We start from the raw sequence: 19329 nt of genomic DNA on the forward strand, positions 1-19329 counted from the left end.
CTGGCTCGGCTGTGCTCTGTTCCAGCGGGTGTAGCTGCTGTGGCAGTGGTTTAATGCCGGGGGTGGGGGGGCGCGGAGCACGCAGAGGGGTCGCCCCAATTTTGGGGGGATGATGCGACCCCCGCGGGGGGGAATTGAGAGGGAAGAGGGGGAAGAAGATGAGGGGGGACACAGGGCTCTGCTTTCAGCCCCTGAGGGATGCGCCGAGGTCCGGCGGGGCGGCTCCGGGGGCGGCGGGGATGGAGAGGGGCCCCGCTCCGCCCGGCCCCGGAGGCGGAGCCAGCGCCCGGCGCGGCGGGATCGGGAGCCACATCCCGCAAAGGAGGAGCGGGGCCGGGCACGGCAGCGGGGCGGCGGCGGGGCCGGAGCCCAGCGCCGGAGCTCCAGCAGCGGGGCCGCCCCGCGCCGCCGCCACCGCGCAGGATGTGGTGGGACGAGCGGGTGTCGGCGCGGTTCCGGAGGAACCTGCAGCCCACCCTCACCTACTGGAGCGTCTTCTTCAGCTTCGGCCTCTGCATCGCCTTCCTGGGGCCCACGCTGCTGGACCTGCGCTGCCAGACCCAGAGCTCCCTCTCGCAGATCACCTGGGTCTTCTTCTCGCAGCAGTTCTGCCTCCTGCTCGGCAGCTGCCTCGGAGGGGTCTTCAAGAGGACGTAAGAGCCTGGCAAACTCAGCGCTCCTCCCTCGGGGGGTTCAGCGCCCCGCAGACCCCCCTCGCTTACCCCGGCTCGCGGGTGGGCAGCGCCTTCCCGGGATTCGCCTCCCTCCCGCCGGGATTGCGGGGCTGAGCCGGGATGCTGCGTGGGAAAACCATTCCCGTGTGGAAGCGAGCGCAGGGGGCGTCGCGGAGGGTCCGCAGCGCTCTCGGCCTGGGAGGGGAGGGGGCTTCCCGGGGCCAGCGGGGCCGGAGCCGCTCCGCAGCCGCCGCTCCGCTCCCGGTGCGGTTCCATCCCCTTGGAGAGGAGCCGCCGCTCTCTGGAGCCCCGCGCAGCCACAGCCTCAGCGTGAAGTTCCAGCCAGAACTTCCCGCCAGGGTGGTTTGTTTTTTTGGTTTTTTTTTTCCTTAACCTTGGCTGTTTATCGGCAAAAATATTTTGGAAGTGTGTTTTAATAACCTCGGCGTCGGAAATGGTGGTGGCAGTGCCGCGTTTTCCAGGAGTTTGGGCAAACACGTGGAGGGATGAGAGTGGTCCTCGTGGTCTGGCTGAGGCGGGGGGACACCGGGCAGGGGCTCGGGGGTTCAGCAGGGACCTTGAGGGGCCGCTGAGGGACCCAGACAGGGATTCGCACCGAGCCTCGTGTCCAGGATGTGTTGAAGATAAATAATCCACGCTGGCTCAAGCCTGAGGATTGTCAGGGAGGCGTTTGATTTGAGGCTTGGTGACAGCTCCGAGGATCAGCTGATTATTTTCATTGTCACTGCTCCTCAGGGCGGTGATGTAACGCGTCAGCTCCGTGTGCGTGTGAGATCCACGCACCACGAGTGTGCCTGAGGTGGAGATGGGAGAATTTCCCAGGAATCCTTTAAAAACCTCGTTGAAAACCACTCGGTGTTAAATATTTGCGAGTTGAGGGGAGCCCTGGCTGATGGAGAAGGTGTTGGAGCACCTGGGAATCGCCACTGTGGGACATTGAGCTGTCCTGGTCCCCCGAGGCTCCCTGGAGCCGCTCTGTGGGGCTGTGCCGGGGGAGGAGGGGGCAGGTGGGGCGCAGGGGAATGGGGACAGCACGGGGGGACCTCGCTGCGGCTCCGGCACGGCTCCGGCAGCGCTGGGTCAGCAGCAGAGCCGCTGCCAGCCCCCGGCTGCCTCGCATATGTTTGGAGGAGCAGGGAAGGAAAATGCAGAATTGGTTCCTGCTGTCAGCTCCTTCCCAAAGCTCTGGCCCCGTGGGAACACAAAACCCATTTGGGGTTTCGTGCTCGGAGACTCCCAAACTTTTGACTCTGCAGCTGCGCTTTGGGGGGGAAAAGAGTGTGTTTGGTGCTGGTTGTGAAGCAGGATGTGTTTGGGATCTTGGAGAAAAAGGGGGTTGTGAAGTGCCTGCAAACCCCACTGGGGACTGACAGCCCTGCCAGGCAGGCAGGAGGGAATATTTGGGATATTTGGAGCTGGTGAGTGTTGTGAGGGGGTTACTCAGAGCCTTGCAGCCTCCAAACGTGTGGGAATAATAATGTTCAGGCTCCAGGAGCTCCGGTACAATCCCTCCTTCAGGGATGGATGGGTTGAGCTGTCTTGCCAAGGGTTCATAAATCAAATTACGCCGGCCTCGGGGCCTTGGTGCCAGGCAGGGAGGAGCACTGGCCAGGTCATCTTTTCCAGTTAGGAGATGGAAAGCTGCTGTGGAGCATCCCGGGAGTCTGGCTGCGAGCTGGGTGTGACTCCTGGTGCCTGAGGGACGCAGACTCTGCTCCTTTGGATCCAATTGGTCCGGGCGATGGACTCATGAGGGACAGCAGTGCCGGGGTCTGGGGCAGGAATGGGTGGTGGGACCTAAACCCAGCTCCCTGTCCCCAGAGAAGCTGCTGGGTGCTGCTCCCTGCTCCTGGAGCCCTGGGAGGAGGGATCACAGCGCCGGCACCTGTCCCTCCAGCACAAGCCGGCTCCAGAATTCCCTCTCGTGCGAGATTTCAGGGAAGTACAAAGTTTGCCCCTGCCAGGCTCCCCGAGGGATGGAGCAACGATGCTGCTGCTCTGTCCTGGAGTCCTGGGGTTGCTGCTGCTCCCTTCCCTGAGCCTCTGGGTGGGGCAGAGCCGGGGCTGGGGGAGCAGCCCCCCAGGAAACGCAGGGGTTGTGGTTTGCAGGTTCACTCCAGGCTGCTGCCCCCCGGTGCCGCCTCCCTGGGGATTGCTGGGACCTGTGACAGGCTCTGCCCCAGACATGCAGCTGTTCCCAGGGGTTTTGCATCCCTGGGGTCGGGGTTTGAGCGTTCCTCGATCCCAGGGGCTGCAGGAGCACAGAGAGCCCCGGCAGGAGCTGAGCCCCCGGAAGGAGCCCTGAGCTCCTCTGTGGGAGCATCCTGAGGATTCCCCTTCCCTGGAATGACCTGGACAGGATTCCCAGGAGCCCCCTGCAGGAGCAGCCCCAGCGATGGGGTGGGAGTGCTGGGAGGACCAGCCTGGGCTCAGACACACGAGGGGGAGGTGAAATTTTGGGGAAATTCCCATCCCTGGCACTGCCAGCTCCAGTGGGAGCTCTGTGCACCTGCATTTCACTTTCCTTCCCTATTTTGTTGCATTTCAGGCTTGAATTGTGAAGTTAAAATCCTGCACACACTGGTGATGGGAGCACCAGAGTGCCCCAGATTGGCGTTTGGGGTTTTTTTTTAATCCAGGACCTGCATTTTTGTGTCTTGTTGAAAATTTGCTTTTGCTCCCAGGGTTTGGGCCAGCCCTGGGCTGATCCCGCTGGTGTGGGCAGAGATGAGGAGGGCACTGGGGGCTCTAGAGCTATGCTGGACCCTGGGCAGGCTTCTCTCAGTGTGATCCACCCCATTACTGCAGGGCCCAGGAGATGGGACCCTTTTATTCTCCTTTCACAGCGCCTGTGCACGTCCCCAGCTCACAGGAATGACCCCAATCTCTCCCTGCCCTCCAGATTCCCATCTCCTGGAGGTTTCTGGAACTCCCAGGACACTTCACTTGTCACTGCCACCTTTTGTTGCTCAGAGAGCAGCGCAGGATGAGCTCCTTGGGGACACAGAGCTCCCCGAGCCTGGCCCTGCTTCCTGCAGGAGACGGGGGGGCTCTGGAGGCTGCTGTAGGATCCTCCTCCCCTCCTCCGCATCCTCACCTTGTCCCCTCGGGGCTTTGGGTTTTTAATGATCGGTTTTGCAAGTCTGAGCTGGCCTGATTATCATTTTTCTTCTTGATGTGAGGGACTTGGAAAACGCTCCCTGGGGTGGGGGAAAAAACTGTGCTTGGAGATGAAGAGATCCTGCTGCAACGGGAACACCGGGGTGGGGGTTCCTAAATCCACGTGGGAGGGAGAGGGGAAGCTCTGCTGCTTGGAACTGCAGGATTGACTATGGAATTGCCCATCCTGATCCTATGGAGATCAGCCCAAACCTCTCACAGGCAGCTGCAGGCTTGCGAGGGAGCCAGGATCTGCTCTGGGTGCTCCTGAAACAAAATCTGGGACATTTCAAGGCTCGTTTCACACCCTGCTGGAGTGGAGCCTGCCCTGGGCCAGGCCAGAGCTGTGCTGGGGACACAGAGACCAGGCTGTGACATCAGGGCTGCTTTTCCAGCCCTTTGGAGGGGTTTGGCATCATCAGGACATGCTGGAATCACGGTGTGCCTCATTTCAGCTGCTTCCCGAGGGGTTTGTGTCTCAGGAAATCCTTCAGTGCCCCCCTGGGTGCTGAGCTGTGCCCCCAGCTCCAACCCTTGGGGTTCCTTGGTCCCCGCTCCTGCCAGGGGCAGCAGGGCTGGGTGCCACCCTGTGCTGGCATTCCCAGGGGATCCAGCTGTGTTTTTAACCCACAGCTGCAGGCAGGAATTTTTCCCCATTGGGGCAAACCGGGGTGAGATTTTTAACGCTTATTAAGGACATAACATCACCCCCCAATTAGTGTTTCGCACTGGTGATGAACCTGCTCCCCAGCCAGGCCGGGAGGGTTCTGCAGGGGAGGCGTTTTGGGAATGGTTTGTGAGGTTTTCCCTTCGCTCCCGGCCTCGGATGCACCAGCTGCTGGTGCCGCTGCCTCTCTCCCCTCCCTGGAGGGAGCTGCCTCGGCTCTCCGGGCTGGGAGCTGCTCCTCTTTCATTTGCCAGGCGCTTTTCCTGCCGTGACTGTGCACATCTTGCCCGGCTCCCTCCCTCCCTCCTTCCCTCCCCCAGAAATCCCACGGCTCTGCTGTCAGAGGACCATCAGTAGTCACAGCTTTGAAAAATACTGTTTGCTCCTGCCCAGCCTGGCTGGGCCGGGCACAGGGAGGCTCTGGCACGGCCGGGTTGGTGCCACAGGGCAGCAGAAGAAAAGAGAGGTGCAGGAGAGGTGCAGGAGAGGTGCCCTTGGCCCGTTTGCTCCAGCGGGAGCGGTGAGCAGGACATGGAGGGCCAGGTCACCGTGGGGCTGCAGAGGAATGAGGGCAGTGACCGGGCCGGGGCAGTGACAAGGACATGGCCAGGCTGTCCTGGCAGGGCAGGAGGGTTGGCAGCTGGGCCTCCTCCACCCTCCTCCTCCTCCTCAGCGCCTTCTCCAGCCTGGCTGCGGGCTGTGGAGCAGGGAGGGGGGGGTGCGGTTTCCTTGCTGGGGATGTTCCTGAGCGCTGATCAGCCCCACATCCCCCAATTACTGCTAATTACCAGCTGCCATCACACCGGGCTCCTCCGGGGCTGGGACAGGGACCTGTCTGTGCCCCTCGCTGTCTGCGGTGCCTTCCCAGTCCCATCCCTCGGCTCGTTCCAGCGCTTCGCTGTCGGGTCCCTCCTTCCCTCCTTCCTTCCTTCCTTCCTGCCTTCCCTCTTGGCAGCCCCGGGGCCGCGCGGTGCCAGCCCGGGTGCTGTTCCCTGGCTCGGCTGCTGCTGGAGCCGGGAGGGGACACATCCCAGCCCCCGGGAGGGGACACATCCCAGCCTCCGGGAGGGGACACATCCCAGCTCCCGGGCCGCTCCCGGGGACAGCGAGGGCTGGAGAGCGGCTGGGAACGGCAGTGGTGCCGCGTCCCAGCGTGTCCCGCTGGGAGCAGGAATGGCGCTGCCAGAACGGGGCACAGGGCACGGAGAGGGAGCTGCAGCCGCTTCCCTGGGAGCAGGGCAGCACCTCCAGGCAGCTCTGGGATCGCCACCAGCCCTGGAGCTGCTCCACAGTCAGGATGGGGCCTCACCTGCACAGCCCCACATCCCTCCGTCTCCATGCCCAGCCTGAAAGGACAGGTTGTTATCCTGCCCTGAATGCGGGTTTGGAGGGATGGTTGCTCTTCTCCTCAAAAGCTGGGTGCAAAATCTGCCCCTTGGAGGCATCACCCTCCAGGCAGGAGGTGGCAGCGCCCCAGAGCTGCTGCAGGGGTGACACTGGGCTGTGGGGTGTGGAGCATCTCCCTCCTCTCACCAGAAAACCTGGAGCTGCTGGTGTTGGAGCTGCAGCTCCCGGGGGGAGGTTGGGAGCAGGAGGTGGGGGTGGTGTGGCTGCAGCTCTGGTGGTGGCACTGGTGGCGCTGATCCTGTCCCACCTTTCCCCGCCCCAGGCTGGCCCAGTCCCTGCTCGCCCTCTTCGCCTCGTCCCTGGCCATCTCGCTGGTGTTCGCCATCATCCCGCTGTGCCACAACGTGGTGGTGCTGGCTGTGGTCATGGCCGTGGCCGGGCTGGCCATGGGCTGCATTGATACCATCTCCAACATGCAGCTGGTCAAGATCTACCAGAAGGACTCTGCCATCTTCCTGCAGGTGAGAGCGGGGCCCTCACCCTCCCTGGGCAGGTTTAGGGTGGACATTAGGGGGAATTTCTTCCCAGAAAGGGTGGTTGGGCATTGAAATGGTGGAGGAACAACCCCTGGAGGTGTTTGAGGAAGGCCTGGCTGTGGCACTGAGCCCCATGGTCTGGTGACAGGGTGGGGTCAAGTCACAGGTTGGACTCATTGACCCTGAAGGTCCTTCCCAGCTTAATTGATTCAGTGACTCTGAGGAGGTGTTGGAGGGCTCTGCCTCCCTCCTGCTCCACTGCCTCACCTCTTGCAGGCCCTGCACTTCTTCGTGGGCTTCGGGGCGCTGCTGAGCCCCCTGATCGCTGACCCCTTCCTGTCGGACACCAACTGCATCCTGGCCAACGGCACGGCCAACGCCTCCAGCAACCTCCCGCACATCCGCAAGTCCCTGGTGCCGCACCACCCGGGCAACCTGTCCCACTACGACCTGCCCATGAAGGGCATGGTGGTGACACGAGTGTCCTACGCCTTCTGGATCATGGCCCTCATCAATGTGAGTGCTGCAGCCAGGAATATCCAGCTGGGAACATCCCTGCTCCGGGGATTTGCAGGGGTTTGTGGTGTTGGGGGGTCCTGGCAGTGGGAGGAGGCACAGGGATGGCTGTGCTGCTCCACAGGAAAGGTGCATTTGTTGCCAAATCCGGTTTCCACCAGGACACTTCACCGCTGGATGGATTCAGGGATTTGTCCGAGCTCTCTGGGACAAAGGCAGGAGCTGGACCAGCAAACTCTGCTCAGATCCAGAGTTTTTCCTTCATGCTCAGCTGGGGAGGAGCTGGTGGTGTGGGGAGGGCCTGGCAGCAGGGGATTTGCAGGGATGTTATCCGTCAGTGATGGCTGACAGGGCAGAAGGGATCAGGGTGTTTCTCAGTTTATTATTTTTCCTGGAGGTCCCAGCAGGTGTAAAATTCTTCCTTTGGGAGGGAGATGAGGGGCCTGCTGTCCCCAGGGGGCTCCTGCAGTAAAATGGGTGATCCTACCAGAAGGACCTGCCTGGCAGCTCCTTCCCTCTGGAATTGAGCTGTCAGAGGCTGAGGCTGTGCAGGCTCCCCTTCTCCTGTCCCTGGCCACTGAGCAGCCCTTGGTTTGGCACCTCTCCATCAGCACCAGGCAAAGGGAGCTGTAGCTGCTTCCCTTGGGCTTTCCCCATTTATTAAATTCCTAGAACATCCCCATTTCCCCCTATCCAAGGGTTTTGAGGCCCTCCCAGCTACCTGTGGGAGGAGCTCAGGCAGGTGAAGCAGCTGGGCACGTGCTGGGATGAGTTTCTGAGCAGAGTTACCCAAAAACTGCCCAGCCTGGGAGGAGAGGCAGCTTTAATTACCTCCAGCTCTGCCTGTGCCATGGGAAATGAGCTTTTAGTTACTCCAGAGCCAGAGGACTCCGAGCAAACCAATTTAGTTTGGAAGCAGAGTTTAACACCTGCTCTGAGCCCGATGATGTGTCACATTCTGGGAGCACTGATGGGGATTTCCAGCCCCTTCTCTGTCCCCAGCAGTGTCCTGTGGGTATTTTTGGGGTGGGATGGCACCACATGGATTGTGGGTTTGAGCTGGGTTTGTGCATTGGGACACGCTCAAGTGTTGCATGCACGGGCGGGTGGGTGGAATACAGAATTCCCAGGATTCTCACAGGCTGTGGAGGAACACCAGGAATACGGCAGGGAGGCTGGGAGACCCATGGGTTTGGGGATAAGGGTTAAACAACAGATGCAGAGCGGGCAGTTGGACGTCTGTGATTGCTTTTCCCAAATCCTCACGGAGGGAGCTACTTTTATTCCCTGTTTGTTCCATCCCAACCCACTGGAGATGCTGGGAGCAGCTCAGCTCCAAACTGCTGACCCTTTTCAAGGTGGAAGCAGCAGAGGAAGATGATGGGAATGGTTTTTTAAACCTCCAGGGACATGGATGAAAAGAGTTAACGACAGAAATGGAAACCAGGAGCAGCAGCTTGGTTTTAAAATGGCCAAATCCCACATTTCCATCCCGGTTTTTGTGTGGATTCTGACAAGGCACGAGCTGAAATGATTCATTTCGAGCTCTTGCTTTTGTTTAGAGTGGAAATGTCTCAATCTGACTCTGGCACAAGTGCTCCGTGCAGAGCTGACAGTGGAGTTGTGCCGATGTTATTGAAGCAAAATGGGTTTGCTTTGGGAAAATGAGGCAGCTCAGCATAATCAAAACAAAGCGCTTGGATCGCTCCCAGCCGAAATCTTTCATTTGACGAGAAAGATTTTTTTGCCTTTTCATCCCGATTTTGGAACAAAACCCCCATGTTTTAAAATTCAGTTCTCCCACAGAACGGAAATTTCATCATCCAGCCCGTTCCAAGGGGCTGGAAATCAGGAAAATGTTCCTCGGAGAGGGATGTGTTTGTCCGGAAGGTGCTTTCCCAGGGGAAGTGTGGGACACTCCATTGTGCTCAGGCTGCTCCAAAGGAGCCTGGGATACAATGGCAGGGAACAATCCTGGATTCCTGGGGGGACAGACCGAAATAGCAGTGGGAAGGAGCTGGAATATCCCCACGCTGAGCTGGGGGATGCAGCAACTTAGTGAGTTTATGAGGATGGATAAAAGCTGCCAGGGCAGGGACGGAGCAGCCCTGGGAATTTGGGAAGTGGAGCTGGAGCATTGGGTGCAGGGAATTGGGGTCTCTGCTCGGCCCTTGGCTCCTGCTGGGGGATGCTCAGGTGCCTTTTCCCCTTGGGAAAAGAAAATCTTCCTGCCAAAAAAAAAAACAACCTAACCAACCCAGAAAAGCAGCAAAAAATATCCTGGGAAGGAATTTGGTAGTGGTATCCAAACCTGGCTGCCCAGGAGGGATGGGATGGGATGGGATGGGATGAGATGGGATGGGATGGGATGGGATGGGATGGGATGGGATGGGATGGGATGGGATGGGATGGGATGGGATGGGATGGGGGGTCCAGCTCAGTGACCACAGCCAGGGCTGGGACCTCCTAAAAATGTCCCAGCCTGGTTAAAGCAAAAAGGACCAGCTGGATTTGAAGGTGAGGGTGTGGAGGGCAGGGATACACCCACGGTGGGACTGGGAATTGGGGAATCCCAAACTGGGGCCTTGTCCTGTGCAGGCTCCTCGAGGCTGGGAGTGCCCAGGGCCGTTATCTGCACGGCCAGGCCCCTGGTTGGGGGTGGGAGAATATTTTTGCTAAATCTGCAATTCAGAAGAATAAAATCTGGTCCTGACCTCCGGAAGGATCAGAACTATCAAGCAAATGCACTTTTCTTCCATGGGACCGAACTCACTGTTCCTATTCCCATTGTTCCCAGAACAATGCAGGCCTCATAAATGAATTCAGGCGTGAGGGGCGGGGTGTGAGGGAGGGGGGGAGTTCTCCATACATTTAAATCATGCCACGAGCCAACAAAAGGCAGGAAATTTGGAGCTGGAGCTCCCACTTGCTCCCAGACATGTAGAAAACAAGGGAATGAGCTGTCACTTAGGATTTCCTGGCTTTCTCCCCCAGTTGGTTGCAGTGTAAACACCGCTGGGTTGTGCTGGGAGGAGACGGGAGGGCTTCGTTTGCTTCCCTCTGTTTCCTCAGCAGGAGAAAAAGAGCGATTCCCTGTGGATTTGGAGGCACCACAGAGTCGTGGGTGTGTGCTGGGAGTGGGCTCATCCCATGGGATCACCGTGCCGGGGGGTCCTGCTGCCCCATGGATCCAGTGGGGATGTGGGGTGGGACTGTGGGACTTGTGGTGGGATCGTGGGGTGCTGGAGCATCCCTGGGTGCACAGAGGACCCCAGAGCCGCGGCTGGACCCTCTCTGCTCTGCTCAGGCTGTGCCCAGGGGCTGCTGGAGGTCACTGGGCTGCAGCAGAGGCGTCCCTGTTGGCCTGGGAACCACGGGCTCCTCTCTCAGGAGGTGCTGAGCAACCCCTTGCTAATGGCTGGGGACGGGGCTGGGAGCAGCTCCCCCTTCCCTCCCGGGGAATTCCAGCTGCAGCTCCAGCTGCTCCGCTCCCCACAGGCAGCAGCGGCTTCGTGGTTTCGTTCTCCGGGCAGGAGCGGCCGAGGGTTGGACACCGGAACGTTCGGGGTTGGAGGGCTGGGGTGGCACTTTGGGAGGTTTGTCCCAGGGTCCCCGTGCCCAGCTCCAGGTGACTGCTGGAACCTGGCACTGGCTGGGGATGTCCCAGCAGATCAGGAGACTTTTCTCCCAATTTTCTTCCTTTTTTCCCCCCACCCAGCCTCCATCCCTCCCTCAGCCTCTCCTTATCCCATCCCCACCTCTCCTTGCTCTCGGCACCTCCCCTGCGGAAGCCGAGCACAGCACCCCAAAACGCTGCTGCTGGGGGAGCTGCGTTGTGTTTTTGGGAGGTTCAGGTGCTCAGCCACCCCTCTGTCCCCTCCCCAGCTGCCCGTGCCCATCGCTGTGTTCTTCCTGCTCTACAAGGAGCGGATGGTCCCCTGCTTCAACGGCAGCAGCCACCCGCTGCTGTCAGCTGACGAGCTGGCCCTGGAGACACGGCCTGGCGACAAGGACGAGCTCTCCACGGCCGGCCAGAGACCCCACACGGCTGCAGGTGAGCTGGACATGCCTCTCTTATGGATTTTGGGGAGAAAAAGCCGTGTTTGAGCGTGTCTGGATGTAATGAAAGATCCAGTGCTGCTGTCTGAGGAGGGAACTTTCCAAAGCGTGCACAGGGATCCAATCCAGGAGTATTCAAACAATCCATTTGGTGCCTAATTGCCCTCAAATTAGATGGAATCTTGAACAGAGATTGGTATCCCAATCCTAATGAGCTCTCCAGGCTGTGTTTCTCCATTCCATGCCATCCTAAAGCCAACCCCGGCTCCCCCCAACCATTTAGGGACACGTGGCAGTTGTGCCCCTTCATTCCCTCCTGGTTTTGGGACATCTTTCTTGCTGGATGTTCAGTTTAAAAGTGGCCACTGCGCTGCAGATGCTGATTTTTATAGGATTTTTTTTTTTATTCCCCCCTTCTTTGAGGGAAAGAGTGAAATAGTTTACTCTTGAACTCAAGGCTGCACCCTGTCTTGGGGACAATGGTGACATTGTTCCTTGCTGCCCAGGAGAGACGTGCCAGAGTCAATTCTTTGGGTAAACAGTGAATCTCGGAAGTAAATATGGTTTAGGGCTATGGGGAGTGTTCCCTGTTATTCCTGGAGAGATAGCTTTGCCCCTGGGCAATAAAAGGGAGTTTTAGGGAATTCTGGAAGGTGAGGGGGAGTTGGGATGTGGTGAGGTGCTGGCGGGAAGGCTCGGGGTGATGCCAAGCTCTGTGTGTGTATCCCCGTTGTTGGGTTCAATATCCATTATCCAAGGAATGGGAGCTCTCCTGGGCAGGGCTCTCCTGTGATCCCTCCAGGGATGAGGGGATTTGGGCCATGAGTGCTTTAGTCAAGGTTTTATTGCCTGTAAGAGCAGGGTCAGAAGTGCGGAGCCCCAAACTGGGAAGAGGAGCACGAGCAGCTGCAGTAAGAGAAGTGGCAGGAGAGCCCAGGATCCCGGGGTGTGGAGAGCCCAGGATCCCGGGGTGTGGAGAGCCCAGAATCCCGGGGTGTGGAGAGCCAGGATCCCGGGGTATGGAATGCCAAGATCCTGGGGTGTGGAGAGCCCAGGATCCCGGGGTGTGGAGAGCCAGGATCCCGGGGTATGGAATGCCAAGATCCTGGGGTGTGGAGAGCCCAGGATCCCGGGGTGAGGAGAGCCAGGATCCCGGGGTATGGAATGCCAAGATCCTGGGGTGTGGAGAGCCCAGGATCCCGGGGTGAGGAGAGCCCAGGATCCCGGGGTGAGGAGAGCCCAGGATCCCGGGGTGAGGAGAGCCCAGGATCCCGGGGTGAGGAGAGCCAGGATCCCGGGGTATGGAATGCCAAGATCCCGGGGTGTGGAGAGCCCAGGATCCCGGGATGTGGGAGAGCCCAGGATCCCGGGATGTGGGAGAGCCCAGGATCCCAGGATGTGGGAGAGCCCAGGATCCCGGGGTATGGAGGGCCCAGGATCCCGGGGTGAGGAGAGGCCAGGATCCCGGGGTGAGGAGAGGCCAGGATCCCGGGGTGAGGAGAGCCCAGGATCCCGGGGTGTGGAGAGCCCAGGATCCCGGGATGTGGGAGAGCCCAGGATCCCAGGATGTGGGAGAGCCCAGGATCCCGGGGTATGGAGGGCCCAGGATCCCGGGGTGAGGAGAGCCAGGATCCCGGGGTGTGGAGAGCCAGGATCCCGGGGTGTGGAGAGCCCAGGATCCCGGGGTATGGAATGCCAAGATCCTGGGGTGTGGAGAGCCCAGGATCCCAGGATGTGGGAGAGCCCAGGATCCCAGGATGTGGGAGAGCCCAGGATCCCGGGGTGTGGAGGGCCCAGGATCCCGGGGTATGGAGGGCCCAGGATCCCGGGGTGAGGAGAGCCCAGGATCCCGGGGTGTGGGCAGCAGGTATCCCAAAGAACCAGGATCCCAGGCTGTGGCGATCTGGGATCCCAGGCTGTGGGCAGATCCCGTACCCATTCCCATTTCCTTCTGGAAGCTTAGAGGAAGATAAAAGCGAAGTGGAGCTCCCCGAGCTCAGCACTGCCGCACATTCAGGTCCTGGCTGGGTCTGTCCTGCAGCAGCTGTCCCACAAACCAAACCCCTCTGAGGGCTGGCAGCCACCCAGCCCCGGGGGGACGTTCTGGCCAAGGTTGCTTTGCATTGTTCTCCACCAGGTCACGAGGATTTGTTCAGCTGCTGCCAAAGCAAAAACTTCCGAGGGGCTTCCTACACCTATTTCGCCGTGCACATCACCGGGGCTCTGGTTCTCTTCATGACCGATGGGATCGTGGTGAGTTCAGCTGACCAAATCTCTGGATTTTTTCCTGCCAAACCCCTGTGACACCCCCAGCCCGGCCGCTGGGCCACAGGGGTTAATGATGAGCAGGGCTACACGGCTATGGGAATATCCCAGGCCCTCCATCTCCAAGGATAACCAACCCTGCGCTCTCAATGGGACGTTTGGAGGGTGTGGAACCCCGAAAGGGCAGGGCAGCCCCTCGGGGACAGAGCTTTTCCCGGGAATTGCTGTGGAGCTTTGCCCTTTCAGGACAGATTAAACCCCACGTTCTGCTGCTGGTGGAGCTGCGAACCCTTTGGGAAGGGGTCCCAGCATGGGTGAGCTCTCCAGAGCTGCCACCATGAATAACTGAGGGACAGAGGAGCCTGAGGTCCCCACGAGGGTGTGACAGGGTGGTTTTTCCTGCAGGGAGAGTACTCGGGCTTTGTGTACAGCTACGCCGTGGAGGAGCCGCTGTCCGTGGTGCACAAGGTGGCCGGGTACCTGCCCAGCCTGTTCTGGGGCTTCATCACCCTGGGCAGGCTCATCTCCATCCCCGTGTCCTACAGGATGAAGCCAGCCACCATGGTCTTCATCAACGTGGTAAGGATGGGGTTAATTCCCTTAATCTCTCTTTCCTCACCCCAAAAACTGCGGGTGCTGGATGGGGCCTGGATCCTGCAGGACAACCTGGAATGGGTAAAACTGGGGGGGGGGGGGGGGGGAACCGGGAATTTGGGGATTTTGGATTCATTTGAGGTGAATTTGGGGGGATTTTGGTTTAATTTGGGGACAATGTCAGTGATTTTTTGGGGGATTTTTGGGTGATTTTAGGGGATTTTGAGGGGATTGCTTTGGAGCTGCAGCTCCTCTCACGCCTGGGGGGTTTGCACAGGTACGGTGGACAAGGTGCCCTCCAGGTAGCCACAATTTAAAACTCGGTTGCCCAATTTTCCTGAGCCTCAGTGGGTCTGGTGTGAGAGTTGGGAAAACCCCAGCAGAGTCAGCACTAAAAAAGTGCCAGTTTTATTTATTAATTAATTCCTGTGGCAGCCGTGGGAAAGGGACGGCAGATCACTCCATAAATGCTCTGCTTAGGCTGCAGCAGCTGTCAGAGGTTGCTGAAGTCAATAAAACACCTGGGGAAAGGGGCAGGAATCCTTTTGGGATGCGTAAGGAAGATCCATGTAAGGACGTGGCAGAAACCAGGGAGGGAGCAGATCCCATTCCCACTTCTTAGAAAGAAGAGGGAAAGCACGAGCAGGCAGTTAACTCCTCGTTTATTTGAACCAGAGGTGATTTTGGTGGCTACGTTTTGGTAATATAACACATTACACACATCTAACGGGGTGGGGAAAAGATTTTGGGATGTTCTGAGTAAAAAATCCACCTGGCTGAAGCCGAGCCTGGGCAGTTCTTGGAGCTGCTGTAGGATCCGGCAGCTCCTGGAGTCGTTGCAGCATTGCCGTAACAAATTCCAGCTCCAATTCGGCTTCTTTAGGACCCAAATTGCTCCTGAGCGCTCGCACAGGGCCGCAATCAGGGCCCGAGCAATTGAAACAAAACCAGCCGGAATCTCAGAGCTCCCTCTGCTGCCCCTGCCCTGCGTCACTCGGGCATTTCCCAGGGGTTTCGGTTCTTTCCCCTACAAGCCAGAGGTGAGGGAAAGTTGATTTAAATGCAGTTGGCTCTTCGGCTTTAATGCTGTGGCTGCTTTCTGAGCAGGTATTGAGAGTTAATTCTGTAATTATCGAGAGTGACTTCAGCCTTATTCAGCAGAATGAAGAATTATTAGTGATTGAGACATGTCAATATTGTGGAAGTTGTTGTACTCTTGTATTTAAAGGTGTTTTTCAGATACAATTTTACGTTTCTACATAATGAAATTGAGATTTGATTTCCAAATTACATTATAAAAATTAGCCAATTCCTTAAAGCCAGATGGATTTTCTTTGGCCATTCAGTTTCTCAAACACTGATTTTCTTTTCCCAGCATATTTTCTCTTCCAGACTATTTCCTATTAAAAATAAACATATTTTCTCTTCCAGACTATTTCCTATTAAACTCTAGAGCCTGTTGCACTCAGCGTTTTTCTGACTGATTTTTTTGCGTGTATGTTTCTTTCTTGCAGGTCGGGGTCCTCATCACCTTCCTCCTGCTGCTGATTTTCTCCTCCAGCGTGGTTTTCTTGTTTGTGGGGACAGCATCCCTGGGGCTGTTCCTCAGCAGCACCTTCCCCAGCATGCTGGCCTACACCGAGGACATCCTGCAGTACAAAGGTGAGCTGGGATTTGGGCAGCTCTAGGACCAGGTGGATTTTTGGATCCCATCCCCTTTTTGCAGCTCCTTCCCTCCCCCCTCAGCAGGTTTTTGCCTTTTGAAGGCAGATTTATTGTAGCTCGTAGTCAGAAAAGTGTAAAATTCTCTGCTTTGCTGGTGAATAATGACCCCAGGCAGGGATCAGGCCTTGGTTCCTGGTTTGGGGATCTCAGGGAGTGGCAGGAACGCTGCTTTAGAGGGAGATGGTTCTGAAAACATCCCCAGATTAGCAGTGAGCTGGAAACCCCAGAGCCTGGCCAGGAGCTCTCTGCCAGCCTGTCTCAGGGGCAGTGAGACAGAAAAACAAAAACCTTTCCAGCAAGAGGCAACATCAGCTCTGCCAGCAGAGCCAGGCGGCAGGAGATTGATTTTTGGGCTTTAACTTTCACCCTTCTGCACCACTGCAGGCCTGCAGAGGCATTTCCAACACTAAATGGGAACATTTTGTGGCTGTTGTGTGGTGAGATCCACGGAAAAGCTTTAAAGGAGTGCAGGGTGGCCCTGCTGGCGGTGCCACCTCGGCTGCCACCACCCCTTGCCCTGTTTCCTTGCAGGTTGTGCCACAACCGTGCTGGTGACTGGAGCTGGCATTGGAGAGATGGTGCTGCAGCTGCTGGTGGGGTCGGTGAGTAGCCAGGAGGTGGCAAAACCCAAAATAAATTTGGAATTTAGAAGTCAAAACCTCAGTTCTGCTTTTGGGCACTGCCTGAGCCTGGAGTTATCGGCCAGCAAAGCCCTCCCTGATTATCCACGAGGAATCTGGATGATGTCTGATCCCTTTTTTTATGTCCATCCCACTGCAGATCATCCATGATCGGGGCAGCTACAGTTTCCTGGTCTGTGGCATGATCTTTGGATGCTTGGCCTTTACCTTCTACGCCCTCCTGGTGTTTTTCCACAGGATGTACCCCAAGCCCTCCCCAGGTAAGAAACCTCAGCCCGAGCCCTGCTTTGGGATGGGAGCGAGAGCAGCACAAGCCCCACTCCAGAGCATTCCAGCAAAATGCAAGGAAATGTTTATTTTTCTGCTGCTTCCTCTCTCCTTTTCCTGCTTTGTCTTGCCCACAAAGCCTTGGCAGCCACAGCCCAGGGTTTGCTTTCTTTTCTGCTGCAGGAATGGTCTGTGAATCACAGACAGCACCAGCTTCCCTGGGCTGTCCCCTGGCTGAAATCCAGGGAATCAGCAGGGCTGCCATGCAAGGGCAGCTGTCAGGTTCTTGGAAAAGGCTTCACTGATAAAGGAGTCTTTAGTTATCACCTCAGTCTGGAGCTGCTGTTGGTTTTTTAAGCACCTCGTACAAAAGGAGCAGAGTGGGACAGGCAAAAATGTGGCTGGGGACACTTGGGCTGTGCTGGGCACTGGGGGGGTCACACCTCGAGGGCTGTGTCCAGCTCTGCACCCCCAGTTTGAGGGGCTGGAGCGTGTCCAGGGAAGGGGATGGACCCAGGGAAGGGTCTGGAGAATCCTGAGGGAGCTGGGAGGGCTCAGCCCGGAGAATTTCTGGCTCTGCACAGGTCCCTGACAGGAGGGAGCAGCCAGAGAGGATTTGGGATCTTGTCCCAGGGAATAAGGGGTGGGATGAGAAGAAACAACCTCAAGCTGTGCCAGGGGAGGCTCAGGTTGGACAGCAGCAGGAATTTCCTCACGGAAAGGGTTGTTAAACATCGGAACTGCCATCCCCAGAGGTGCCCAAGGAAGGCCTGGATGTGGCACTCAGTGCTGTGGGTGATGGAATGGCAGCATTCCTGAGGGGAAAACCTCATGCCCATCCCCTTTAATCTCAATTAAACCTTCCATTCAGGTGAAACGTTGAATGAATCTTTTGCAGAGCTGGACGAGGCCTCCCCTGACAAAGCAGCAGCGCCCGAGGACACGGGGCAGTACCAGCGCTGAGGGAGGGCCGAGCTCTGCACAAGCAATAAACCCACCCCCAATTCAGCATTACTCCTAAGGGTGATTTCACATTTAATGAACTGAATCATGCAAGTTCTCTGCAATCAAAAGCACAGTAGGTGGGGTAAGTCAGAATCGAGGAAATCAAGCCCAAAACATCTGAGCTGAGCACGAGGTGCCAGTAGCACTTGTGCCAAAAAGACTGCGAGTGCCAGCCTGGCCCTGGGACTGAAAGCAGGGACGTTTGCACAGCACTTCCTCCTGCAAATGAACTTTTTTTACCTGTTCAGAAAAGAGGGTGGGAAGGAAAAGCTGCTCTCCGCTCCTCATCCAAGACTGAATGTTCTCCCGGCTTGGTCACTGCATTGATTTTATTTTCGGCCTGTGATGGCACAGGACCCCCTTGAATTTACAGCACAATCCTGGGTTTTAATTCATTTTTTGTGCAGCAGGGCCTCGAGTCAGTGTCACCTCCCTCGATCCTTCCAAAGGGGGGAAAGTTCCACATGGGCAGAGCCCCTCCAGGTGCACACAGTGGTAGCAGGGCCTGTCTCGATTTGCACACTTGATTCCTGTATATTCCACACTCTAACCATGGACAGTGTCTTACTCAGCATGCTCAGGCCTCTTGATTACTTAAAATAATTTGCTTTTCTTTCTTTTTATTTTTATTTTTTCTTTTTTCTGGGGGGGGGTTTCTGTTTGGTTTTTTAAGTCAAGAATGAGCCGTGCTGCTTTGTTTTGCTTTAAGTCACTCCTCGAGCTGCAGTGTCTTTTTTAGAGTGGTTTTATTTCCAGCTCCAAGAGAAGGGATTTTTGGGAGCCAGGCTCCAGCTGCTTCACCTGTGCAATATCCTCACATCCAGGTGCCTTGTGTAAGGTACTCCCACAGCCCACGCATGGCCTGTCCCAGCCACCAGGAAAGGACTGGATTTTTGAGGAATGTAAAGGCTCCATCCAGCTCCTCCTGCCCGGAGTGGCTGCAGATGTAACTCCTCGCTTGAACTGCTGTATGTGATGTACATATGTACGTGTGTATATAAAGCAGTGTTTAATTAAAGGTGATTGATTGCTAATTGCTCACTGACTGGACTCAGGTAACTCCGACACCTCCAGTTCTCAGTTTTTAAACAGCCTGAATTGAATAGATTTTTAATTAAACTGCTTTTAGCATTTGCAGAATTGTGGAATGGGTTGGGTTGGAAAGGGCCTTTAAGCTCATGCAGTTCCCCCCCTGCCATGGGCAGGGACACCTTCCACTGTCCCAGATTTCTCCAGCCTGGCCTTGGGCACTTCCAAGGATGGAGCAGCCACAGCTTCTCTAGGAAATTCCTATTTTCCCAAGCAGCAGCTCCTCCCTGCCATAAAACATCTCCACAAACTCCTGTAGAAAAGAGCCTGGAGTCGCTGAATTGCCTTTTTCTCCCTCAAGGTGAGTTTGGATGGGGTCAATGCAGCTGAATTCTGGGTTTAGCTCATCCCTGGACTTCAGGGACCCCCTCCTGCCTCACACCCCACAGCTGGAATCTATTCCATGATCCTATAATGAAACTGAACCTAATTCCAGGCCAGGCTGGACAGGGAGATGTCCCTGCCGATGGAATGAGAAGATTTTGAAGATCCTTCCACCCCAAACCCTTCTGAGATTTGATTCCAACCCCAGAGCAGATCCCAGCCAGGCCAGCACGGGCTGTAATTCTGCTCCAGCTCCCGAGGATGCCACTGTTCCTCTCCTGGAGCTGCCCAGAATAAATCACCCCGAATCCAATAACCACGGACTGCAAAACCCCTTTACAGCAAACAAAACCCCCCTCCCTCGGTCCTTCCTCGAGCCCCTCCCACCGTGACAGCATCTCTGGGCCCTGCTCGGCAGAAATGAGCACCAAGAAATTCCA

At 57.1% G+C, this 19329-nt stretch overlaps 1 protein-coding gene across 1 annotated transcript; it reads left to right on the forward strand.

The window, feature by feature from the left end:
• The first annotated feature begins 175 nt into the window (after positions 1-175).
• Positions 176-18510, forward strand: MFSD4A (major facilitator superfamily domain containing 4A). Its single transcript, XM_048328165.1, has 10 exons — positions 176-653; positions 6191-6389; positions 6681-6920; positions 10806-10974; positions 13117-13232; positions 13650-13823; positions 15353-15500; positions 16095-16165; positions 16344-16464; positions 17370-18510. Exons 1-10 carry the CDS (start codon positions 199-201, stop codon positions 17432-17434), a joined length of 1758 nt encoding a protein of 585 aa, XP_048184122.1. The 5' UTR covers positions 176-198; the 3' UTR covers positions 17435-18510.
• The last annotated feature ends 819 nt before the right edge of the window (positions 18511-19329 follow it).

The sequence above is a fragment of the Corvus hawaiiensis genome, chromosome 24 (assembly GCF_020740725.1).
Source record: "Corvus hawaiiensis isolate bCorHaw1 chromosome 24, bCorHaw1.pri.cur, whole genome shotgun sequence".
NCBI classification, from domain to species: domain Eukaryota; kingdom Metazoa; phylum Chordata; class Aves; order Passeriformes; family Corvidae; genus Corvus; species Corvus hawaiiensis.